The following is a 21,123-nucleotide window of genomic DNA, read 5'->3' as shown; positions in this document are numbered from 1 at the left end:
ACTTGTTGACAAATGAAAAACGTAGATTTCATTCATGTAACTATTTGATCATCTGAAGAAAAAAAACATCAGCAACTCTGACTATTATTAGATGGGGAAAAAAAGATGACTTTCATTCAACTTTAATATTAGTTTGTTGGTTTTCCGTTCTCAGTCATTTACAGTTGATTCTCAGTGAAATGCTCACTAAGGCAAATCTTTGAAAGTGGGCAATGACACAGAGATTTTTGGGTGGACTGCCTGAACACGCCTCTGTTGTCAGGCACCAAAATTTACTGTGCCACAAGAGCATGCCTGCATTGTTTGAAGTGGTATACCAACATTTGATTTGATCGCAGTTTAAAAAGTGTCATCATCTGCAAAACTCTCTCTTAAATGCTTATGTGTGTTGCAATCAATGTTGCATAAAATGTTTTATTGCTAAAAATAAGGTGAAAAATATCGTACTGAACTCCTTGACACTTCTTCTTGAGTGATCCACGGCACGTAACTAAAAGATTTACCGATTAATCCCAGTTGATTTTTGAATCCTTATTTTATCTCACTATAGCAGGATATACCATACTGATGCTGTCAGTTTTCCTTTTCATTGTTACTTGTGATACCTTTGTGCAATATGTGTACATTTACCCACTTAGAACACATAATTTTTTCTAGAATAATTTCTTTTCACAAACAACTAGAGCGATCTTGAGGTCAAGTGCCTTGCTCTAAGGTACACTGATAGTACAAATGTAGGCAACAAATGTAGTCAACCACCTAACATTTTTCATGCTTGGACCTCAAATCCTCAGACACTTGATGTACTCTTTCTTTTACCTGTAAACCACTGCTGTTCTGTCATTTATTATTTATCAGTACATTTATATATATATATGCATTTAAGATTTTTCTAAATAGCTTCACCTTACCTATACTGTGAAGATCTAGTCAACTGTAAGTAATACATTTGTTACATTTAGTTACATTGCTTTAAGGCAGATGAAAAAAGTTTCAGAATTATTTGTCTACTTCACTGGGAATATTTTTGTAAAAGCTCAAAGACTTTCTTCATGTATTTGTGTAGTCACATCTGATGTGCAGTCGCAGGCACTCCAGGCTGTTTGTTCCATGTAACAACTCCTCGCTTACAAAACTGTGTATTGTACAGCCATTTTGCTGTTACATGACTTTAATGCTGAAATACTGAATGTTTGATAAACTGATACAGTACATTAACTCCTGCTCTGTCCATGCAAATAACATGTTTAATGTTGTATGGAATGCAGGGGCCATAACAAATGTCAATGTTATTTCTTCTTTCTGTACTCTGTTCTCTTAGGAATCATACAGAAACAGGGATGAATGCAGACAAGATTACACAGAAAAATTAAATGAGAAATGAAGAAAAGCCTCAGGCTCCATTTCCATATGGAGATGCTGAACTTGATTTCTCTTAAATTGCTGTGAACACATATTTTATATTTGATATATGTTCACTGTTCTACAAAGAACACAAATTAATGAATGATATGTGTTTTGAATAACTGAGAGAGAGAGAGAGAGAGAGAGAGAGAGAGACAGACAGACAGACAGACAGAGAGGAAGAATAGAGTCAACATGTTTGGTATACGCATAAGTTGGTAGAGTATCTCTTCACTGTCAGAAAAAGGATTGTGACCATGGGCTCAGTAACCACAGCCTATCCACTGATGAAGACACAAAGAGTACCACAACATAGAAGAATCTGTGGTCATAGTCCGGCAGGGGAGGCTGAGATAGAGAATTATTTTCTTTTAAATAGTGAGAGATTCAAAATAAAATGAGAAACATATCTGCATATTTGCAGAGCAGTTAAAGATGAAATCTCCATTTTTTTCCCTGAAATGAATGAACAGAACGCTTAGTGAGGGAAACACTGCTCCTTGTGGAGCAAAACACATGTCAATGCCATAATCTTTAATGACAGTCATAGCCCACTTACTGCTTTTCACCCATGTCTTTTCCACAGAAACTGTTTATCTTTGTTTTAATAGTAATCAGTGTTTCTGTAAATTCATTCATATCACTGCTGTTTTATCACTGTAACAGTAGTTGTTTATGTATATATATATATATATATATATATGTGTGTGTGTGTGTGTGTGTATGTATGTATAATTGTGACAATAGTGTGTTTATTGGTCAGTATTTAACTGATGCAATTTTGCAGAATAGAGAGACGAGCAAGCGAAAACGAACGAGAGAGAGAGAGAGAGAGGGAGAGAGAGAGAGAGAGAGAGAGAGAGAGAGACTTCAGTAAAGTCGTAATTGTGGTTAATGGTTTTTAGAACAACCACCATTATGAAAAGTGCATAAGTAATTGCTGAGCGACCATCCACTCCGCAGGCAAAAGGGGCCAGCTCTCAATCATTCTTCTCCATACATTCAAACTGGAGTGAGAGAGGTGATGGAGGCGTTCGAAGTTCTTCAAGTGTAAAACGTCAATCAAAGTCGGTGTGACCAACCCCCTTTTTCCTCCGGGCCAGCAGGTTGTAAAGCCATTAATGCATCAAGGGTTTCCTTCAACATTGAAGCTCTCAGTGTAAGCCTCGCTCTCTCTGGTCGTGGTTAAGGGGGGCGAGGTCTTTTTTGATTTCACATGAACCATGTACAGGCTTTGGACCACACGATTCGGAAATATTCTAATTCACTGCATTGTGTTATACTTATGGACATATGATAAAGCCGAAAGCGCCAATATTAAGGTAAATCACAATATTCTCCTTGTTTATTCTTTAATTCTCTCTGTGATACAGTTCTGTTTACGTTAACTTACACGAAATTAACTTTGTGCACTGCAAAAATAAATAACGGTTTCATTCTAAAAGCCACTAAGTTGCCCTCTTTGGCAGAGGCATGAAACTTTCCTAAGAGAAAAAGCGGTTTCCTCGACTGGTGGAGCAACCCCACAAGAGTATGAATGTTCCTAGCCACAGTGCTCACGCTTCCCCATTTACCCGATGCATTGCTCTTTTATACCGTTTTTTCAGCGCGCTTTATGCTTTAAGATCAAAGCCCAGCTGGAGGCTTTATGTCTTCTTGGAATTTCCGAAGTTTTTGTGGCTGCACATTATTAGAGAGCACTTGGTCCACTGGGCTCAGACTAATGAGGCCAAAACAACTGGCAAGGTTTTGAACGGACTTTCTCCGGCTCTTTGGATTTAGGAAATGTCTGTAGGCTGAATGAATGAATCATTATAACAAGATTACTGTCACTCTGTATTTCGCGAAGTGGTCTCTCAGCGATACCGGTCAAACAGGTAAGCCTATAGAAATCATGGTAAGACAGGTCAGACTCCCTGATGGGTTACCGTTGACTTGCACATTTCAAACATAGGTAGCTATAGCGTGACAGCGTAATCTTTCGAAGGCGGACAGAGGCTGAACGAATTTTCGTCTCTTTTTCCCCCCACTCTATCATTTTTTCCGCTTTAGAGTCTTAGTAACAGTTTGTTTGTTGTTTTGCAAATTTTAGGATAGTGTATATTTTCCATTTCCTCTGTGCATCCACGCATGCTTCTCACGCTCTCTTCCTGACCGGCATAATGTTGAGGCATTTGTAAACTCAACTCAAGTGACATTATGAAACCGCACTGCCCATCCATTCATTCCCACAGTCGTTCTTCCTTCAGAGATCGTAATTTGGACTTCCTGGGGGTGTCTCGGTTGAGGAGCGCGATGCATTTTAAAGTATAGTGAAGTATTGTCTTCTCAGATTCTGAACATCCAGCGGGTTTGTAGACTCAAGACAAGGACATGTTGATTCTTGTTTGGACAAGCTTGAGGTCTCAAGCTTAACTGCTCGGGGAACACCAGAATGAATGTCAGGGGTGTTTTGGGTTTCGAAGACAAAGCTTCATATTCCCTGTCATTTTGCATTTTGTTTTCTATATGCCTGTAGCAACACACGATGTTTGTGTCTAGAGTAGATGTAGCTACATAATGAAGTTCACACTGGCTCATTCTCTCCTGTACATATGCAAACAGAATGTACGAAAATGTTTAAAAAAAACAAAAAGAAAAAAAGCTTTACAGCATAAATCTACAGTTTAAGAATCCAGCGGACAGACTTATGCTACCTCATGCTACTGTCCCGTAAAAATCTGAGCATATGGGGGCTGTGCATGTGTGCAGTTTAAGTTCATTGATGCAGGCGCTGGAGAGGGGCGATTAACCTGATGTCTAGACAACAGGAGTCTAGTTAATTTGCCCACTCTTATCCTTTCATCTGGCTTGGCTGTTTTGGGGCCTTCATCCACCTCTGTTTCCATGTCTTTACTACAAAAAACCCTCTCCTCTCTTCTCCTCTCCCCTCCCTCACCAACTCCTCCAGCTCTCAAATGCCTTCTTTAATGTCCTGGCCCGTCTGGCCCTCTGAGAGAAGAGAAGAGACTCCAAGCCAGCCGTGGGTTCTGTTTCGAATTTGAGCCCAATAGTCTCTGTGCCTTTCTCTGCTCTTTTTTTCCCTCTTTTTTTTATTTTACCTCTCCCTTCTCCTCTCTCTTCCACTCTCTCATACCCAAGCTTTGGGCAAGGACTCAGCCTTTCCAGTGGTTCATAAGGTTGCATAAGGTTGCACTTTTACCTGAGAAGTCTACCCTAAACCTGTTCCTCATGCTGAAACTGTAAAACATTTGAAGTCTCTACCCTAAGATTTTCTAATCAGCAGCTGCCTCTCTGCCTCTGTAGAAATACAAAGAGCTTTGATTTTTGGGGGAGAGCTTTTAGTTGTATAAGTAAGTTCATAACCAAGGGCAATGCAACTGTTTTTTTTTTTTTTTAACTCAAGTAAAATGGTAAATGCTCAGAATATGGGTGGAAAAAAGCTGATTTTTCTTCTTTTTCTAAAGATGTGTGGATGCCTTTCAGAGGGACTGAATGAAGTTCCACTCTGACCTTGGCCTGTCCTAAACTGAAGGCTGTCCCATTAATAATACAGTGGAACCAGATGCATCTGCCAGTTGCAGCTGGCTCTAACAGTAGACCCACTATGAGATTTATACAGTAGATACAGGGATTTTTTGTCGTTTATACAAAGAGCACACATACTGAGGAGATCTTGCATATATAGAGAGATTTTAGCCAGGCGTGACCAAGAATTGGAATACCTGTAGCATGTAATATGATGTGGATGTGGTTGGGTGGGAGTGAAGCAACACTTCTCTGTCTCCGTCAGGACAGTAGTGAGGGGAGGGAGGAGCTCCAGCAGCAGCCCGACGAAGTGGCTCAATGGTGGGGTGAATGGAGCAGCTGGTCCACTTGCTCACGGACCTGTGGAGGAGGGGTTCGTTCCCAGGAGCGCCACTGCCTACAACAAAGGTAACCCAGCTACCGTCACATAGCAGCCCCCTCAGCCTTGGGGCAGACCTAGGCCAGACCAGACCAGACCAGACCAAACCAGGAAGGAACTAACTGCCCTCCCAGCCCACTCTTAACGGGCCCTTCACTAATTAGACGTGACAGGTGTGATAGTCTGAGCAAGGCTTTCCTCAGCAGCCTCAGCGCTGTCAGTTTGACCCTGGACTGAACCCACTCTTCACACTAGGCAGTGTCACTCATGATCAACTTGTAGATTAAAAAATGCATTTAATGTGGGATTAAATGATCCCGAGTTCTTCCGAATGCCCTTTATGTGGAAAGAGTTTTTTTTTCTCCTCCTCTCCTGATTGCATAAATGACTGTAGCTTTTATAAGTGGTTAATTTTAGGGCCTTGCTTCCAAGGCCGACGCCAGTTTCTCTCTCCCAGTGCCTGTCGATTACGAAGGAAAAAGAAAGTGACAATTAAGAAAATAATACCACTTACAGTTAAATGTTTGTAAGAAAAAGAAAATTATACCAATAAAACAATGTGTTAGATGTGTGAAAAGAATGCTGAGGTCCTTTCTATGGCTCACTTACAAACAAGCTAATAAAACCATTTTTCAGATTGTCCTTCCAAAAATAGTGAGAATGTACCAGGGAAAAGAAAGAAAGTGAAAGGAGACAATGAAAGAAAGGCATTATAATGGTTATGTCACGTTAGCCTTCCCTTGAAATAGAAAGAGAGAGAGAAAGGAGAGAGAGAGAGGCAGATTTCTCCCTTGACTAATAGCCCCAGAGCACCCTGGCAGACAGAGGAATGTCTTGTGGAATGAACATCAATCCACTGGTCACTGGCCCACATGACACCAGCGATTCCGGTCAGAATGACAAACCTATTATAAAGTGGCTTTTAGAGTGAACGGGCAGCCGTTTCAGGGAGATTCTTCTCGAGATAAAGGCTTGAGCTGAGCTGCTCCAGCTGGCTCCCATTAGCTCTGCCCTGTGTGGTTGGGGAAAGGGAGGAAAATGAGGAGAGCCACATCTGGAAGGGGCTGAGGGCTGGTGCAGGGTAGCTGTGAAAAAGCCTGGGAAAGTTGAACATCTGTAGGCCAGGTAGGGCTGTAACCCATGCAAGAATGGACAAACACCTTATCTTCTTTGCCTGTCTAGTTTTACATGTCATAGGTTTTTATCTTTCAAATGGCCTCATTGGTTAAATTGATAATATTAATGCAATATTGAAGACTAAAGATGGTCTCCTCTTAGGCTTACTACCACACAAAACATCAACAGTTCCTTCTGTGTTGGAACACCTAAGCAATATGAGCTGTGCAGGAATCAGGTATGGACAGTTTCTTGTTAATCTTAAATGAACTGTGTTGAATATGTGCTTAACAACATTCATTTTATATGGATAGTTCAAACATGCAACATATTAGCGTGAGTGGAGTGTACCAGTTTTTCCAGCTGGCATATCAGCAGATTCCCACACGTGTTAGTTTAAGGCTCAGTAGAACCTGCAAGTAGTTTGCCATGATGCCCACTTCATGATTTGTATCTTCCTTATTGTGTGGACGTGGATGTGTGCCTAGCCATGCCCCAACAGCAAAATCAGCTTCAAACAACATCAGTGTTCCCAGTTCAATGCCAAAGCCTTCGGCAGGAAGTACTATGAGTGGGTTCCACTTTACCCAGGTGATGAATCACTCCATCTCTTTTTTATCTCTCTTTTTTTCTTTTTGGTGACATGTATCCTCTTTTCCTTTCCTTTCCTCTCCTTTCCTTTCCTCTCCACTATATTTTCTTAGCCTGTTTGTTTCTTCTCGATTTCTCCCGGGTTCCTATCAGAGAGCTCCACAGAACCCGATCTCATCCTGCACATCTCTGGCCACTGGCCAGTTCTTCAACAGTGTTATGACTCACAGATGCCCATTATAGATTATTTCCAAAGTCTGCTCCCCTTTTAGAACAAAAGAGGCCTTTCAACAACACTATAAAGAATTATTTATCTCTGGAGGTCTTCAAAGTGCTATGAATGATGTTGTTTTGCTGATGTTATCTCCTGTTCAGATGATTACATCAGCATCTCCAACAAGCCATGTGACCTCCAGTGCACGACCACCACTGGAGAGAGGCAGCTGCTGGTGCCAGCCCATGATGGGACGTACTGTCGGGATGGCATTTTCCAAGGCGTCTGCATAGAGGGACAATGCCAGGTTTGACAGCTGTACCTCTCAGAATCCTGAGAGATGTTCCGTCAAGATTAAATTCAGCAGCTAGTGACACAACTTTTCAGTGTTCTGTTATTAAATGTTAGCAGATCTTATAAAGCTAATTTTAATGAGCTAATAACACTGGTGCTGATCATTTGCAATTAGCCTCAGTTTTTACAAAAAACTAAGGTGTGTCTTGTTCACAATTCTTTTTACATTAAAGCAATCGCTGATTCCACAGAATGATGTGAACAAACCGACAAACTGAGAATTCATGCCAGTCTTTGCTAACATGCCTTGTAACTTAATAATAACCAGCTTTCATAGACAATAGTACCATAACTATGTTGTCGTTATAGGCATTTTTTCTTATGTTAACCACTAACTTCAAAAATATTTAGATGGACCTCATTTGATCTTCTTCACAAATATCAGGTTATTTAATTGATTGTGGTTGCTATGCTTGATTTTACGTAAGCTGAATAATGTGTTGATTAAAAGCCTTAGCTGTTCTTTTCTCCTCCGACGCACTGTTACTGGGCTATAGGTGGTCGGTTGTGATGGGAAGCTGTACTCCAGTAAAACCATAGATAAATGCGGTGTCTGCGGTGGGAATGGAGGCTCCTGTTACCGTGTATCAGGATCTTACCGAAAAGGGATCACACAGTTAGGTATACCTTATACTGGCACCAAGAGGTTATCCAGCCTACCACCCCCTGCAGCTCATGTAATATCTGACAATGTGGGAAACATTGGTCATTTGTCTCTGATATGTGGGATGGCATCCTAAAAGTGTACAAATTATCCCAGTAAATTTTAGTGCGTCTTTGAGTTTATATATTCTTTGTTCTGATAGATCTATATATATATATGTGTGTGTGTGTGTGTGTGTGTGTGTATATATATACCTATAGGCCCACTCTTATGCTCGGTTTGATAAATCATCAGCATTGGAGAAAATGCCTGTGAGACAGATACTTAGGAGGACAGAGATTTCTTTATGTATTATTTGTGTGAGTTCATTTTTTGGGTGTCAGCAAGTGAGTTTGAAGGATTGATGTTAGCTAAACGTTATACATTTTTCTTCACTCTGTCAGGCTATGTGTTTATAACCAACATTCCCACTGGAGCCACAGATATCCAGATCATTGAGCGCCGAAAGACGGAAAATATCCTGGGTAAGACTGACATCGAAACATGAAGCTGCTTTCGAGGCAAAGGGCAGAGTAAACTGAGAGAAGTCTAATTATATGTGTTACTTATATTGCTAGCAATCAGCAGTGTTACTTATGTTATAATATTCTGATTTCCAGCCCTGTCTGATGAAGCAGGCCACTTCTTCTTCAATGGGAACACTGTCATAGACAATCCGCGGAACTTCCACATTGCGGGAACGGTGTTTAAGTACAGGAGACCTGCCAGTCTCTTTTCTGATGGCTTTGAGTATATCATGGCCCAGGGACCCACCCACCAAGGGCTGAACGTCATGGTAGGTATATAGGTATGTACTGCAGTGCCAGGAGCCATTACAGCTTCAAATATGTGTTTGTTAAGTTTTACTGTATGAAGGGAAATTTAGACCCATTTTGGCAGTAGCCTCTGTCTGAATTGTCATTATATTGTTTTTTTTTTTGCTTGATGCAGTATTTTAGTAAAACAATATTTAGTAATGTTTTTGCTGTTTATGTTTTGAAATATCAACAAATAAGCTTAGTGGGCTGACGTCAAAACCCACATGCAATTATGATGAATTTTGCTGAACAACAGAAGTTCCATGTCAAACTTCTGCCAGTGATGAACTATGATGTTCTGTAATGATGAGGTTTTGACTGAAGCGTTCAACCTTCTTTCTTTCTTAAAGTACTACAACCTCAATGGGAAGATGCCTCATATCACATATGAGTACACAGTACCACGTTCTACTGAGCCCAGGACTGCAGCGCCTCTTTCTTCCTCTCCTGAGGAGCCTCAGATCAGCAGCTTGGTGGCTCTCCCTCCCCCTCCTCTTCCCCCTGCCCAGTACCCAGCTGTGCCTGACAGAGAAGCTAACAACATTACATCCACAGAACTCTCCCTCACTGACAATGAGATCGAGGCTAGTGAGGAGTACACAAAGGTGGGGAACCAGAGTGTGCCGGTGGTGTCCAAAGAGAACATGGAAGTGCGAGTGGGCCCAGAGGGGCTCCGCTGGGAGGTGCAGACCCAAATCAACATCAGCTCTCTGCCTAACATCCTTCTGCTCAGTCCTGTCAGTCCAGTGCTTGGTAATGAGCTGGAGAACAAGCTGCTCCAACATGAGGTGCCAGATAGTTTTGGTAAATGTGTTTTATGTTTGTAGTGTGTTTATCTTTAGCGGTGGGAGCAGACGTTGGTGTTCTGTGCTTGAATAGGCGTGGTTCAACAGTATAGTTAAACTGACAGTAGAATTTTGCAGTAATGGCATGGATGGTTTGGACAGATTTCAGCAGACTAATTTGTTTTTGTTTTTTTTCTTCAGCATGTTTATTCACCGTTATCATTCAGATCACTGTTAGCTCCCATTGTATTCATTTCTTAGTTTCAGGTGCCGATTCCAACTCGATTGATGGTGACAGCAGTAATCCCAATAGCACTCAGCGTGTACCCCAGCCTCTACTGAAGACGCTGTTCTACGATGTCCTGCTCCAGCCTGGAGGCCCCAGGCCATCCTGTAAAGATGGCTCATCTCTTCCAGGCTGTGACTTGATCAACCTGAACTCTAGTTTGTCTTTGGATAACAGCCTGTCTCTGGAGATTTACCCAGGCAGTGTGAACGAGGATGAGGGGACCCATAGGCTTCTGTCGGAAACTGAGATCAATGGCACAGTACCCCACCAAGCAAACCCCTTCAGACTCCATCAGGTGGAACCAGTGCAGGCACCCAACACAGAGAGGTCAGAAACTAGAGGGAATGGGGTAATGGAGTAGGTGGGTGGTGGGGCACAGGGTAGGCCTGAATGATGTGAGTTGACTTTTGTGTAGACATTAACTGTTTGGTTGTAAAGCCAGGGCTGTATTTGTGATTCTTTCATTTTATAAGCACTTGTGCTATATTTTCTCATAGTCTTGCTCTGTTGCATTTGATTGAAAGATATTCAGTGAAGATGTCAGTTTAATTGTCTCTAGGATGTTGCTCTGGGCTGTTTTTTATGTCTTCAGTTCTCTCTCTTTCTGTGTCCTGGCAGTAATGAGTTTGAGGTTGGAGGAAATGATCGTGATATCAGCTTAGCTGACATGTACAGATGGAAGGTGTCAGCATATGCACCCTGCAGCTCAACGTGTACCACAGGTGCCACTACAAGCCATCACACACACACACACACACACACACGCACACACACACACACATACGTACTCTTTCATTTGAAGTGAATACTGAAGGTAGTTTGGACTGTGTTTTTGCTGCAGGTATAAGCACGTCCTATGCTTTATGTGTGCGTTATGATGGCCTAGAAGTTGACGAGAGCCACTGTGATGCCTTGACAAGGCCAGAACCCACACATGAATTCTGCACAGGGAAAGAGTGCCCTCCAAGGTCAGTCCAAGAGTGAACTCTAGTATCACATCGAACACTTAAGTTGGGGCTCATTTTTACAATGAAGCAGTGCTCTGTAACCCAAATGTATGCCGAGTCAGGACCGCCGGATCTTTTCACATTGGGAATAAGATGGTAAAGATTTAACTCTGATATCATCATGTCATTCACAACCTGTACCTTTGGGATATAACTCAGGGACAATGTGAGTTATATCCCAAACATATGTGCGCCCTTGTGTCCCGGTGTGTGTTTCCTTGCGTGAGATAGATGGGAAACAAGCCGATGGAGTGAGTGTTCTCGGACGTGTGGGGAAGGCTATCAGTTCCGTACAGTACGTTGCTGGAAGATGATGGCTCCAGGTCTGGACAGCTCCGTGTATGATGAGCTTTGTCAGGCTGCCGACCTTCAGAAGCCAATGGCACGCAAAGCCTGCAAGAGCAAGGGGTGTGGCCCACAGTGGGAGGTCTCTGATTGGTCAGAGGTGGGTACCTTGAAGAACTTATTGGGCTGCACTGTGTACAGTAACCAAATAGACTTAACACAGTGAATTATATTGCCCATGATATAGAGGAGGGACTGTCTTTAAGCCCTGTCCTGTCCAGCGGAGCCCTCAGTGCATGTTGTGAAATACAGGATGTTATTGTTGGTGTTAAATGTGCTATGTGTACTGGCGATAGTGTTCGGCACGTTGTGGAGGGCGGGGTTTGCGAAGTCGAGAGGTGCGCTGCTCCATGGAAACTCAGTTATGTAATGAGACCATGCGGCCGGTGAGTGAGAAGGAGTGTGAGGGACCCCCGTGTGACCGCAGATGGACCGTCTCTGACTGGGGGCCTGTGAGTTCACCGTTCACAGTTTTTAGCACTGTAGCAAAAAAAACATGAAATATTTATACAATTCACAGTTGACTTCTCATTCATGCCTGTGTAAAAGAAAGCAGATAATCTGAGTGATTTATCAGTATGCCTGGTTTGAGTAGAGATTTTACTGTTAGAACTGTTGAGTTATAGACATCCAGTGAGTGTAAGAAATATCTCTTTCCTAAACCTTATTTGTCTTTTTTCTTTCTTTTCCAACTTGTTCCTGCTGAATCCTGCTTCTTCTTCTCCCCCCCCCCTCTCTCTCTCCCTATCTCTCTGTTCTCATGTGGTGGTGTTTAAGTGCTCAGGACCATGTGGGGAGGGCCGCATGTCTCGTTATGTGGTGTGTAAGAACAGTGATGGACAGGTCATTTCTGATGGTCAGTGTGATCTGGACCTTAAACCCCTTTCAGTGCAGCCATGTGGGGACAAAAACTGTCCTGCTCACTGGGTGGAGCAGGAGTGGGAACCGGTGAGTCTTGTCTGGGTTAGCTCTGCATATTCAGTATACAAAAAAAACGCCTACCGCAATCATAAGTCATTTCTGTCTTTTTAGATCTGTGACGTGAATTTTATTTTTCCATTTTGTGCAGAATCCATCGAAGATTTTCCTGCATTTGCTTAAGTGTGTTTTTGCCTTCTCACAGTGTAATGCGACGTGTGGACGCGGGGTGAAAACGCGTCAGGTCGTGTGCGCTGGGCTGGTTAACGGGGTGTTTAAGGAGTTCCCTGAACAGATGTGTGACAGAGCTTTGCGGCCTGAAGAAACCACTGCCTGTTTTGAGAGGCCGTGCTCAAAGTGGTTCACCACTTCCTGGTCCCAGGTAAACCTCCCTTTTACCAAAAGGATCTTCTTGTCTGATTAAAGGAAAGCCATTAACCTTAATTGCTGAGCAGTTTGCTTACTTGCTTGAATTTTACATAATCAAAAAAATTTAAAAATACAACACAGAGACACTTGAAAATGTGCAAGCAGCCTGGTAGATGTCCTGCTGATGTTTTTCTTTTTTTTTTTACCAATGCTTTTAATTTATGATCTGATTTCTTATTGGGAAATGTAAGTGGATACTCTTCTACCAGTCAGAGACATGTAGTTGATAGAAACACAAATCAGCTGTTCTCCAAAAATTTGAGAGTTCTATGAAACATTAATTTGGCTGCAAGATAAAAAAAAAAAGAGCCTCTACAGTGCCCCCTTGTGGTGGTTTTACATAAATGCCACTTGCATGTACAGCGTGTGGATGTTTAGGAGGTCTGTGGCATGATGTTTGGGGTGTGTATGTAATGAAAGAGTGCTTAGTGGTAGCTTGTCTGTGTGCTTTCAGTGCAGTAAGACATGTGGCAGCGGGGTGCGGGTGAGAGAGGTGAAGTGTTACCAAGGCGATGAGCTTGGCCACAGCTGTGACTCAGCACTTAAACCGGAGTCCAGACAGACATGCGAGGTGCAGGCCTGCCCAACGGAAGCCCCAGGTACTACTTTACATTACTGCCTGCTGAGTTTCTCACCACAGACTAATTATACATATATACAAAGGCTATATACACATAAGAACAGCAGAGGAGAGTGGTTGTTTTCAGGAGAAATGGGATGACTTATTTTAAGCTTTACTTGGTTAGGTCCTGTGTACATTTAAATCAAATTTGAGAGAAACAGATGTCCAGCTACAAATGTTTGGTCGCCTCACTTCAACATTCTTTTGTTTAGTATGAAAAGAGGACACACGCTGTAAAGATGCCTAAACTTTTGTTTTTCCATTTCTCCAGTGGAGGATGTTTGTCAGGACAAGGCGACAGCCAACTGTGCACTCGTCTTGAGGGTGAAACTGTGCACACACTGGTACTACAGAAAGGCCTGTTGTCTCTCCTGTAAGAACAAGGCCTAATAAAATCACTCTTCGTGGCATTCCAGAGAATGTGAAGCCCCCTCCTCCACATATTGGACGCACTGTATCCCTGAACCCTGAGCTATATCCCTGAATGGTAGATTTGCCCCCCCCCCCCCCCCTTTTCCGGACTCTTCCCCGCCCCTGGGGGTGTGACTAACCCCTAAAAGAAGGTGCTATAACAAGGTGCTATTGGTGCTATAATAATATAACTGGGCCTTGGTCTCCTATTGGGACCTCTCTGGTAAGGCCCCTCAGGCAGCTCCTGTGACTGGACAGCAGAAGAGCTTAGATCCAGTTTCACTGATGAGTGACAGAAACCATAAAATGTAGCCATCAATCAGCCACTGACCCATAGTCTCTACCTGTCACACATACAGGGGATTCTAAACACACACACACACACACATATACGTGCACACATGTGTATGCACACACACACACACACACACTCATCACACACACACAAACACGTATTGTTATTTTAAAAAATTTTTTGTCTGAATGTGTTTTTCACCTGTGGTAGAGAGAAAGAAATAAAGCCAAGCTGGTCTTTTGATATTTGACTCTTTAGTGCATGTCATCTCTCTCTCTCTCACACACACATGCACATGCACACACATGTTATCATCTCCATGAACGTATACTTTCATTAATTAGACATGCATGTGGACATTGTGTTTTCACTATATCTATCAATATTTTATATCAATAAAAGACAAAAAACACATTTACTTAAGCAGTTCATGGTTAAAAATAACAGAATTTTCAAGTGAACTTAAAGCAAACTGTTTCCATATTTTTTATGTCAGTGAATATAAAGCATATCACTTTGTTAATATTTGCACAGATGTGATGTCAATCTAGACGAAAAATGATAAATGAGATAAAGTAATTGGAATACTTATGAACATAATCAAAATACATTTTTTCAAACTAAGAGTTTGTTCCAGAGTAATGGAGCAATTACTGAATAAACAGAATAAATATTTGACATATCAGAGCTTTACATGGTTGGTTACATAAATTACTGATGAATGTCAGTGTTGCTGAATGAAGCATTTTTACTGTAACAATTGTTCTTTTGGCCTCATTGGCAATTAACCCTCCACAGACCTCTCCTCCTTGATAGTAAATCATTATGTATCTAAGTTAGTATAGGGAGGAGTAGGAGCAACAGAACAGACAATGTAAAGGACATAGATGGGGCACTGTTGTAGGGTTTGCCGTCGTATGCAACTGGATCGCTACGCAACCCGACCCAGTACGTGGTGAGTTGCTGCACCACTGTTGCCCTGCAAAACAACCACAAAGATTAGTAATCTCTATAAGATTCATGAAAGAATTAATACTTACTACGTAGTGAAAGCTAAAAAAATGATAAAAACATAAAACATATAACATGAAGCAAATATAAAGCTACAGCTGTAGAACCACACATCAGTGCAACACCATTCTAAGGACATTTCAGTGGCATACACACAAATTTACAAGTCCAGCACTTGTTTTTAGAAGATACACTGCTCTATGTGAAAGCCCTGTTTTTGTGAAGGTGGATCTGCTTAGACATGGACAGCATTTTACTGCAAGACAGTCCAGTCGTCGTTTGCATTTCCCCATTGATGTTGACCAGGGAAAACAACAGCTGTGACTCTGAGGTGAGGTTTCATTTTTATCCACCTGGGATACGACTGCCTTTCAACAGATGGAAGTACGATACCTGAATTCGATGGTGGCATTTTCAATGTCGGGTGCTTTCCACATGACTTCAACAGATGACTTTTCCATGCTGTTTTTGTGGCTGACAGCTGAACCCTGGAAAAAAAGAAAAACACACTCAAAATTGTTATTTTCAAATCCCCCGTTAAGTGTTGTGTCATCCAATCCTTATGTGTTTGAAAAATTAAAAGTGGCATAAAGAGCTACATGCCACACTTCACAGAGCTATTTATAGATGTAAAATTCTTCTTTAAATGTATGATTTCACATACATATTTTCTGTATATTGGAACATTTCACATACTATGAACATATGCTTAGGTACAATCAAAGCCTCTTATTTATAGTTTATTTAGACATTTATTGTATATTTATTGCATTGTACTTACTGTATTAGTAATATATCTCACAAGTATTTTATTTATCATTGCCACCATTTTAGTGATGTTCATCACATTACTGTTAGTAATCTTGTTTTAAGATAAGGAACTTCTCTATCTCAGTGGTTTATTAATAAATCATGTATTTAAGACTACATAAGTTCATAATATTATGCTTAAAGTGGAGAGTTTGGGAGAGCCAGAAAATGTCAAAATGTCAAAATGTTGTGCTTACCGCTCCTCCACAGTCCAGTAACTGGGAGCTGTCTCCCACCAGTGTGAAAGTCCCAACTGGACGCTCCCCTGTGACATTGTTCATAGCTTGCAGCAGGAAGCCCTTGAAATGAGCACCTATTCCCTCTAGTGTTACTGAGACCAAATCAGACATTACAAACATGATTCTTCTCCCCTGGCTTATGAATCACTCTGAACCATTTTTTAACTCTTCAGTGATGTTGGAAAAAAATTGACTTTTGGTTTACGATTGACTAAAGTCTTTGAAAGCGATTTTTGATCATCCAAGAGAAATTATAGAATTTCTTTTTTCTTTTCTTTTCTTTTCTTTTCTTACATGCATAAGAGAAAGAGTGAAACCAGAGTGTGTAGATGAAAGGAAGTTATTATTAACCTGTAATTGTCTGGCCTTTTCAATCATTTGAGTTTTTTGTTTTGATTGCATATGGAGCAGGACCTGTGGCAGGAGTCGATGAACCATGCTGTGGACTCATCGATACACATGCTACTGTTACTGAACCACTTGGATATCCAGTTACACCAAGGAATATATTCCCAAAAAACAGAATGTGAAGGATAAACTGGACACTCTGCATCTAAAAAACAAATCAACATAGAATTACTATTTCAATACATGATCAACATTTTGTTCTGTTCTAATACCTATTCAAGTCATGGCACATAATTAGACATGCTTTAATATATCAAAAGAATGATCAAAAAGATGAATGAGATTTGTCATTATCCATTACTTTAATACTAAAATTCAAATACATGAAAGATTAGCTCTTTGTAATCTGAAATTACAAAAATGTAAAGTAAATTATAATGTGACTTCACATTGTATTTTACCTCCATTCTCTGATGTACTGAAAATGTTACCTTCCAAAAAGGCTGAAACCTCTGGACTGTGTGTGCTGCATCTAGCCGTGGGCGGCATAATTTATATCTTCACATATATAGCAATAAACCACAACATCCTTATTGCTGCTGGAAAATAACCACTTGACAGGCAGTAATGAGGAAATTACTTAAATTGCTCAAGGGGCAAGAGGCTACCATTACTTTTATTACTGTTAGTACGTCAACAACAATGAAAGAGATTTAGTTGGTACCATAGTGGCACCACCTTCAGAATACATTGTGTACTCACTGGGCAGCAGAGTCGAGACAAGGTTTGAAAAGACAGTTAAACAGCTAGACAGCTAAACTTACTAATTCTTATGGGAGGACAGGACTTAAGGAAAGAGAAAACATTACCACGAGCCTGCTCTTAGAAATTAAACAAATTTTCAGTTTAAACCTGACACCCTGAGTTTTTCCTCTGCAAAATGGGAAAGTTACATGGTTTGTTTGTGTTATTGCAATGAAACAAAGAAATAACATCTTTTTTCAGCACCTGTGGTTCCTATCATTTGAATTAGCTGAACCTACTAGAATTTCCAAATGCACCAACCAGCTCTGAGTTTAGTCCATTTCTGCCACTACACATTACCAGGGGGTATGATTTACCTGAAAAAAATGTCAGAGGCTTTAGTTTCATGGGGTAGAGACTTAATGTTTATTGATTTATGTATGTATGTACGTATGTATGTATGTTTTTATTTATTTAATTTGAATCTTACAAAGACCTTCCTATTCACAATACTGCTTTTGTTTTAAAACTGAATAACAACAACTATAGAGATTTGTCACAAAAAAATGCAGGATGCATGTGCAGAGAAATAGAGTTTAATAAAAGTGTCAAGGTCAAACACTAGCATATTGAATAATGCAGAGGACAAAGTCGTATTACATAAATGGGCAATGGTAAAAATATGGGAGAGATTACTGTCACAATGTAGGGCTGGGCAAAGACAGAGTAGAAATGAGGCAGAATTGTGTACCCATAGAATCAACACAGGACAGCACGAACACAGCTTAGTAACTCAGAGGTATGAGAGACTTCACAACTGGCAGTGAGGGAAACAGATGGAGATATACAAGGAGACTAACTGAAACAGAGAAGAGGGACACTAATGAAACTAATGATTGAATAATGTGAAACTAATAATTGAATAATGAGTCCAGTGAAGAGCAGAACTAGTAAACAGGTGAAGCCAGTTGCTGCAAGGTGGATTGAAAAGTGGGCCTGACAAAATTTCTCCAACACAGTTCATATTAACCATTTCACTCTTACTACATGATGAAAACAAACAAACAAACAAACAAACAACAACAAAAACAAGAACATGTAGCTCTCAGAACAAGCAGATGAATGAAAGAGGGACAATGGCTAAATTACCGGTTGTGTGATACTTACTGGTCAGTGGACACAAAAGACTTAATGGGGCACAGCACTTCAGTTCCAATGTGTGGTAAGAAACATGAGAGACACACAGAGTTTATCCATATGTAATTTGAGCATTCTGTATTTGAAAAACCCCCTTCTGCATGAAACCTGTATCTTAACAAGTCCTTTTCACTGACTGGTGTCACTGAGCATCATTTGCTCTGGAGGAAAGAGACCAAACAACATAAAAGGTATGTTCTGTTGTATCGTCTCAAGAATAGATATTAGCAAGATGTTGGATACCGTTAAATATCAGATACGGGTAAGAATCAGACCTCTACACGTTTTTATCTAAATTAAATGCTTAGTAAAGCTGTTTAAAGGAAACCTGGAGTTTCAAACACAAACACAAACACTTTCTTCTTTAAAATTGGGCAAGATTAGACTGACACACTAGGAGCACCAGCATGTTTGGATCTAATCAGGGTAAAACCAAATGATTTGCAATCAGCACTTTGCAGCACTCTGACTATGTCTTTACTGAGTGTTGTCGAAGATCATTTATTTCAATAGATGTTTCAAATTTTCACATCATCAGGGCCGATGGAAAATAGAATATGTTTTAGACAACATTCACAGTGTCCCGGGGGATCTCAGTTACATTTTGTGTCAGTAATTCACTTCACTTTCGTTCTTTTTTTTTTTTTTTTGATTTGCAGATGCTGTCCTGGTGTCTTTGGACACTGTTGGTCTTGGTTATGTACTATATGAGGGAAGCTCAGTGTTTTCCCAATGGTGATGTGGCTCAGTCTTGTGAGAGCATGCAGCCTGTGCACTCTCCATTCCAAGAAGAGCTATCCAGTCCTCCGTTCCAGGTCTTGGTCAGTAATTCCACATATGGACCAGGGCAAAGAATCACAGGTAGGAGGTGTTTGAAACAAGGTTCTTCTGGAAGAGTGGACAGGCAAAAGGTTATGACTAATGATAACTTAATGATAACTGTTTGCTATTTCACTACCTCTGTATATTTATTATCTGTATATCCCCTCTAAGTGCACAACAACCTTTTAACATTTATTCTACAGTCACAGTCTACTGCAACTAAGCTTTGAGATGTTTTTTGGCAGCTCCATTTTGGATGAAATGTACTAAAACTAGAATTAAATGTCACACAAGAAATTATAGTTTATATACACACCTAAATCTTTTTCAGTTGAATTTTATTTAATCACAAATATTTATTCTGTAAGAGTGTGTAATACCACCTCCTGTCTTATTAAGACGTAGTTCTGCACACAAAGTCTCTTATGCATTTAAATACATGACAAAGAAATACTTAGTTTTCATATATGAGTGACATAGTTTGCAATTCCTGAATGCTGTAGAACAACTCAACATGAGCAATGTTATGTTTTTCTTGTTGAGATTCAGGGCTGGGTTTTAAAATGTAAGTGAGGCGACAGTTTAAAGTAATCTTAAACAATTAAATTATGTTTAATTCTGATTTTTGAATTATGAAGACAATAATTATATTCAAATTATACCTAAAATTGCACTGTATGATCTAAAGAATTGTGAATGAATTTATATTCAGATGAAGGTTTTCATCCACTCCAACACAAAAGAAGGTTTAGTATGCGTTTGTGAATGTTTAAGTTTCATTTCACCATAATTATGAGCTCAAATGAACTACTCTTTAACCAATAACTTTGTCTATTAAACAAAGAAAATCTTAGAAGCTAAGCGTCAAATGCAAAGACCAAAAATGTGGGTGCTGAGGTCATGTTGCACTTCTTTGTGTCACTCTTCTTCTCAGTAACCTTGGAGACAGTTGGGAACTCCTCAAAATTCCAAGGTTTCCTGTTACAGACTCGGAAAGTAGGAGAACAAGTTGCAGTAGGATGTTTCACTGCCATAGACACCAACCTCACAAGACCCCTCAACTGTTTCAACATCCAGGTATGGGTGGTCATTTGTACATTTATATAGTGCTGTAGGACAGTTGGAATAATTCAATGTCACATACTCAGAAGAGAGAAAAGTGAGGGGCATAGCTCGTAAGATAGATGAGAGATGACAATTACTCAATAAAAGGGAAAAAATAAAGGTATCGTAACATACAATGTTGGAGAAAATTTTCTTCAACATTCCTTAATTACACGTGAGAGCTTGTTTTCCAACATTATGAGGATTTCTTCTCTATGAAGAGACATTGGTGAACTTTACCACTGAAAGTACCTCAAGAGAACTACACAAAGAACCTATTCTGATTTTGGCTCCTAGAATTCTACTCTCAGCCAGGCTTCTGGAGAACAGAAAACAAAGGTGGAAGCAACTTGGGAGGCACCCACTGATACTTTTCTGGGTGATATCCAGTTCTGGTAAGGATCCTTTTTTAAAATGATCATAAAGTGATTAATAGCAATGAAAGTCCACACATGTGTGACTCTGTGTGATGTGTCCTGTGTTGTTGTTCAAGTGTCACATTCGTGGAGAGCTACAGTAAGTTCTGGACAAAGGTGAAAAGTCCCACTGTGAGAGTGATCAACAACCCTTCAGTGAGTACACAGACTCTTTTATCAGGAACAAAATGACCACTTTTATAGATTGTGCTTGATACAATACACTGGGAACTTAACACACAGTGTAAAGACTTTTTTCTCCCCTTGCCTCTACAGTCTTCCAA

At 40.5% G+C, this 21,123-nt stretch overlaps 1 protein-coding gene across 1 annotated transcript; it reads left to right on the top strand.

The window, feature by feature from the left end:
• The first annotated feature begins 2,627 nt into the window (after positions 1–2,627).
• Positions 2,628–13,832, top strand: LOC115813208 (ADAMTS-like protein 2). Its single transcript, XM_030775821.1, has 18 exons — positions 2,628–2,726; positions 5,198–5,340; positions 6,590–6,665; positions 6,916–7,018; positions 7,394–7,539; positions 8,084–8,207; positions 8,634–8,714; positions 8,850–9,025; positions 9,398–9,851; positions 10,100–10,448; positions 10,740–10,843; positions 10,963–11,089; positions 11,360–11,573; positions 11,770–11,925; positions 12,251–12,421; positions 12,597–12,773; positions 13,275–13,419; positions 13,714–13,832. Exons 1-18 carry the CDS (start codon positions 2,628–2,630, stop codon positions 13,830–13,832), a joined length of 2,964 nt encoding a protein of 987 aa, XP_030631681.1.
• The last annotated feature ends 7,291 nt before the right edge of the window (positions 13,833–21,123 follow it).

This window comes from Chanos chanos, chromosome 5 (genome assembly GCF_902362185.1).
Source record: "Chanos chanos chromosome 5, fChaCha1.1, whole genome shotgun sequence".
In the NCBI taxonomy this organism is placed as follows: Eukaryota; Metazoa; Chordata; class Actinopteri; order Gonorynchiformes; family Chanidae; genus Chanos; species Chanos chanos.
This window is presented reverse-complemented; position numbering and strand designations above follow the sequence as displayed.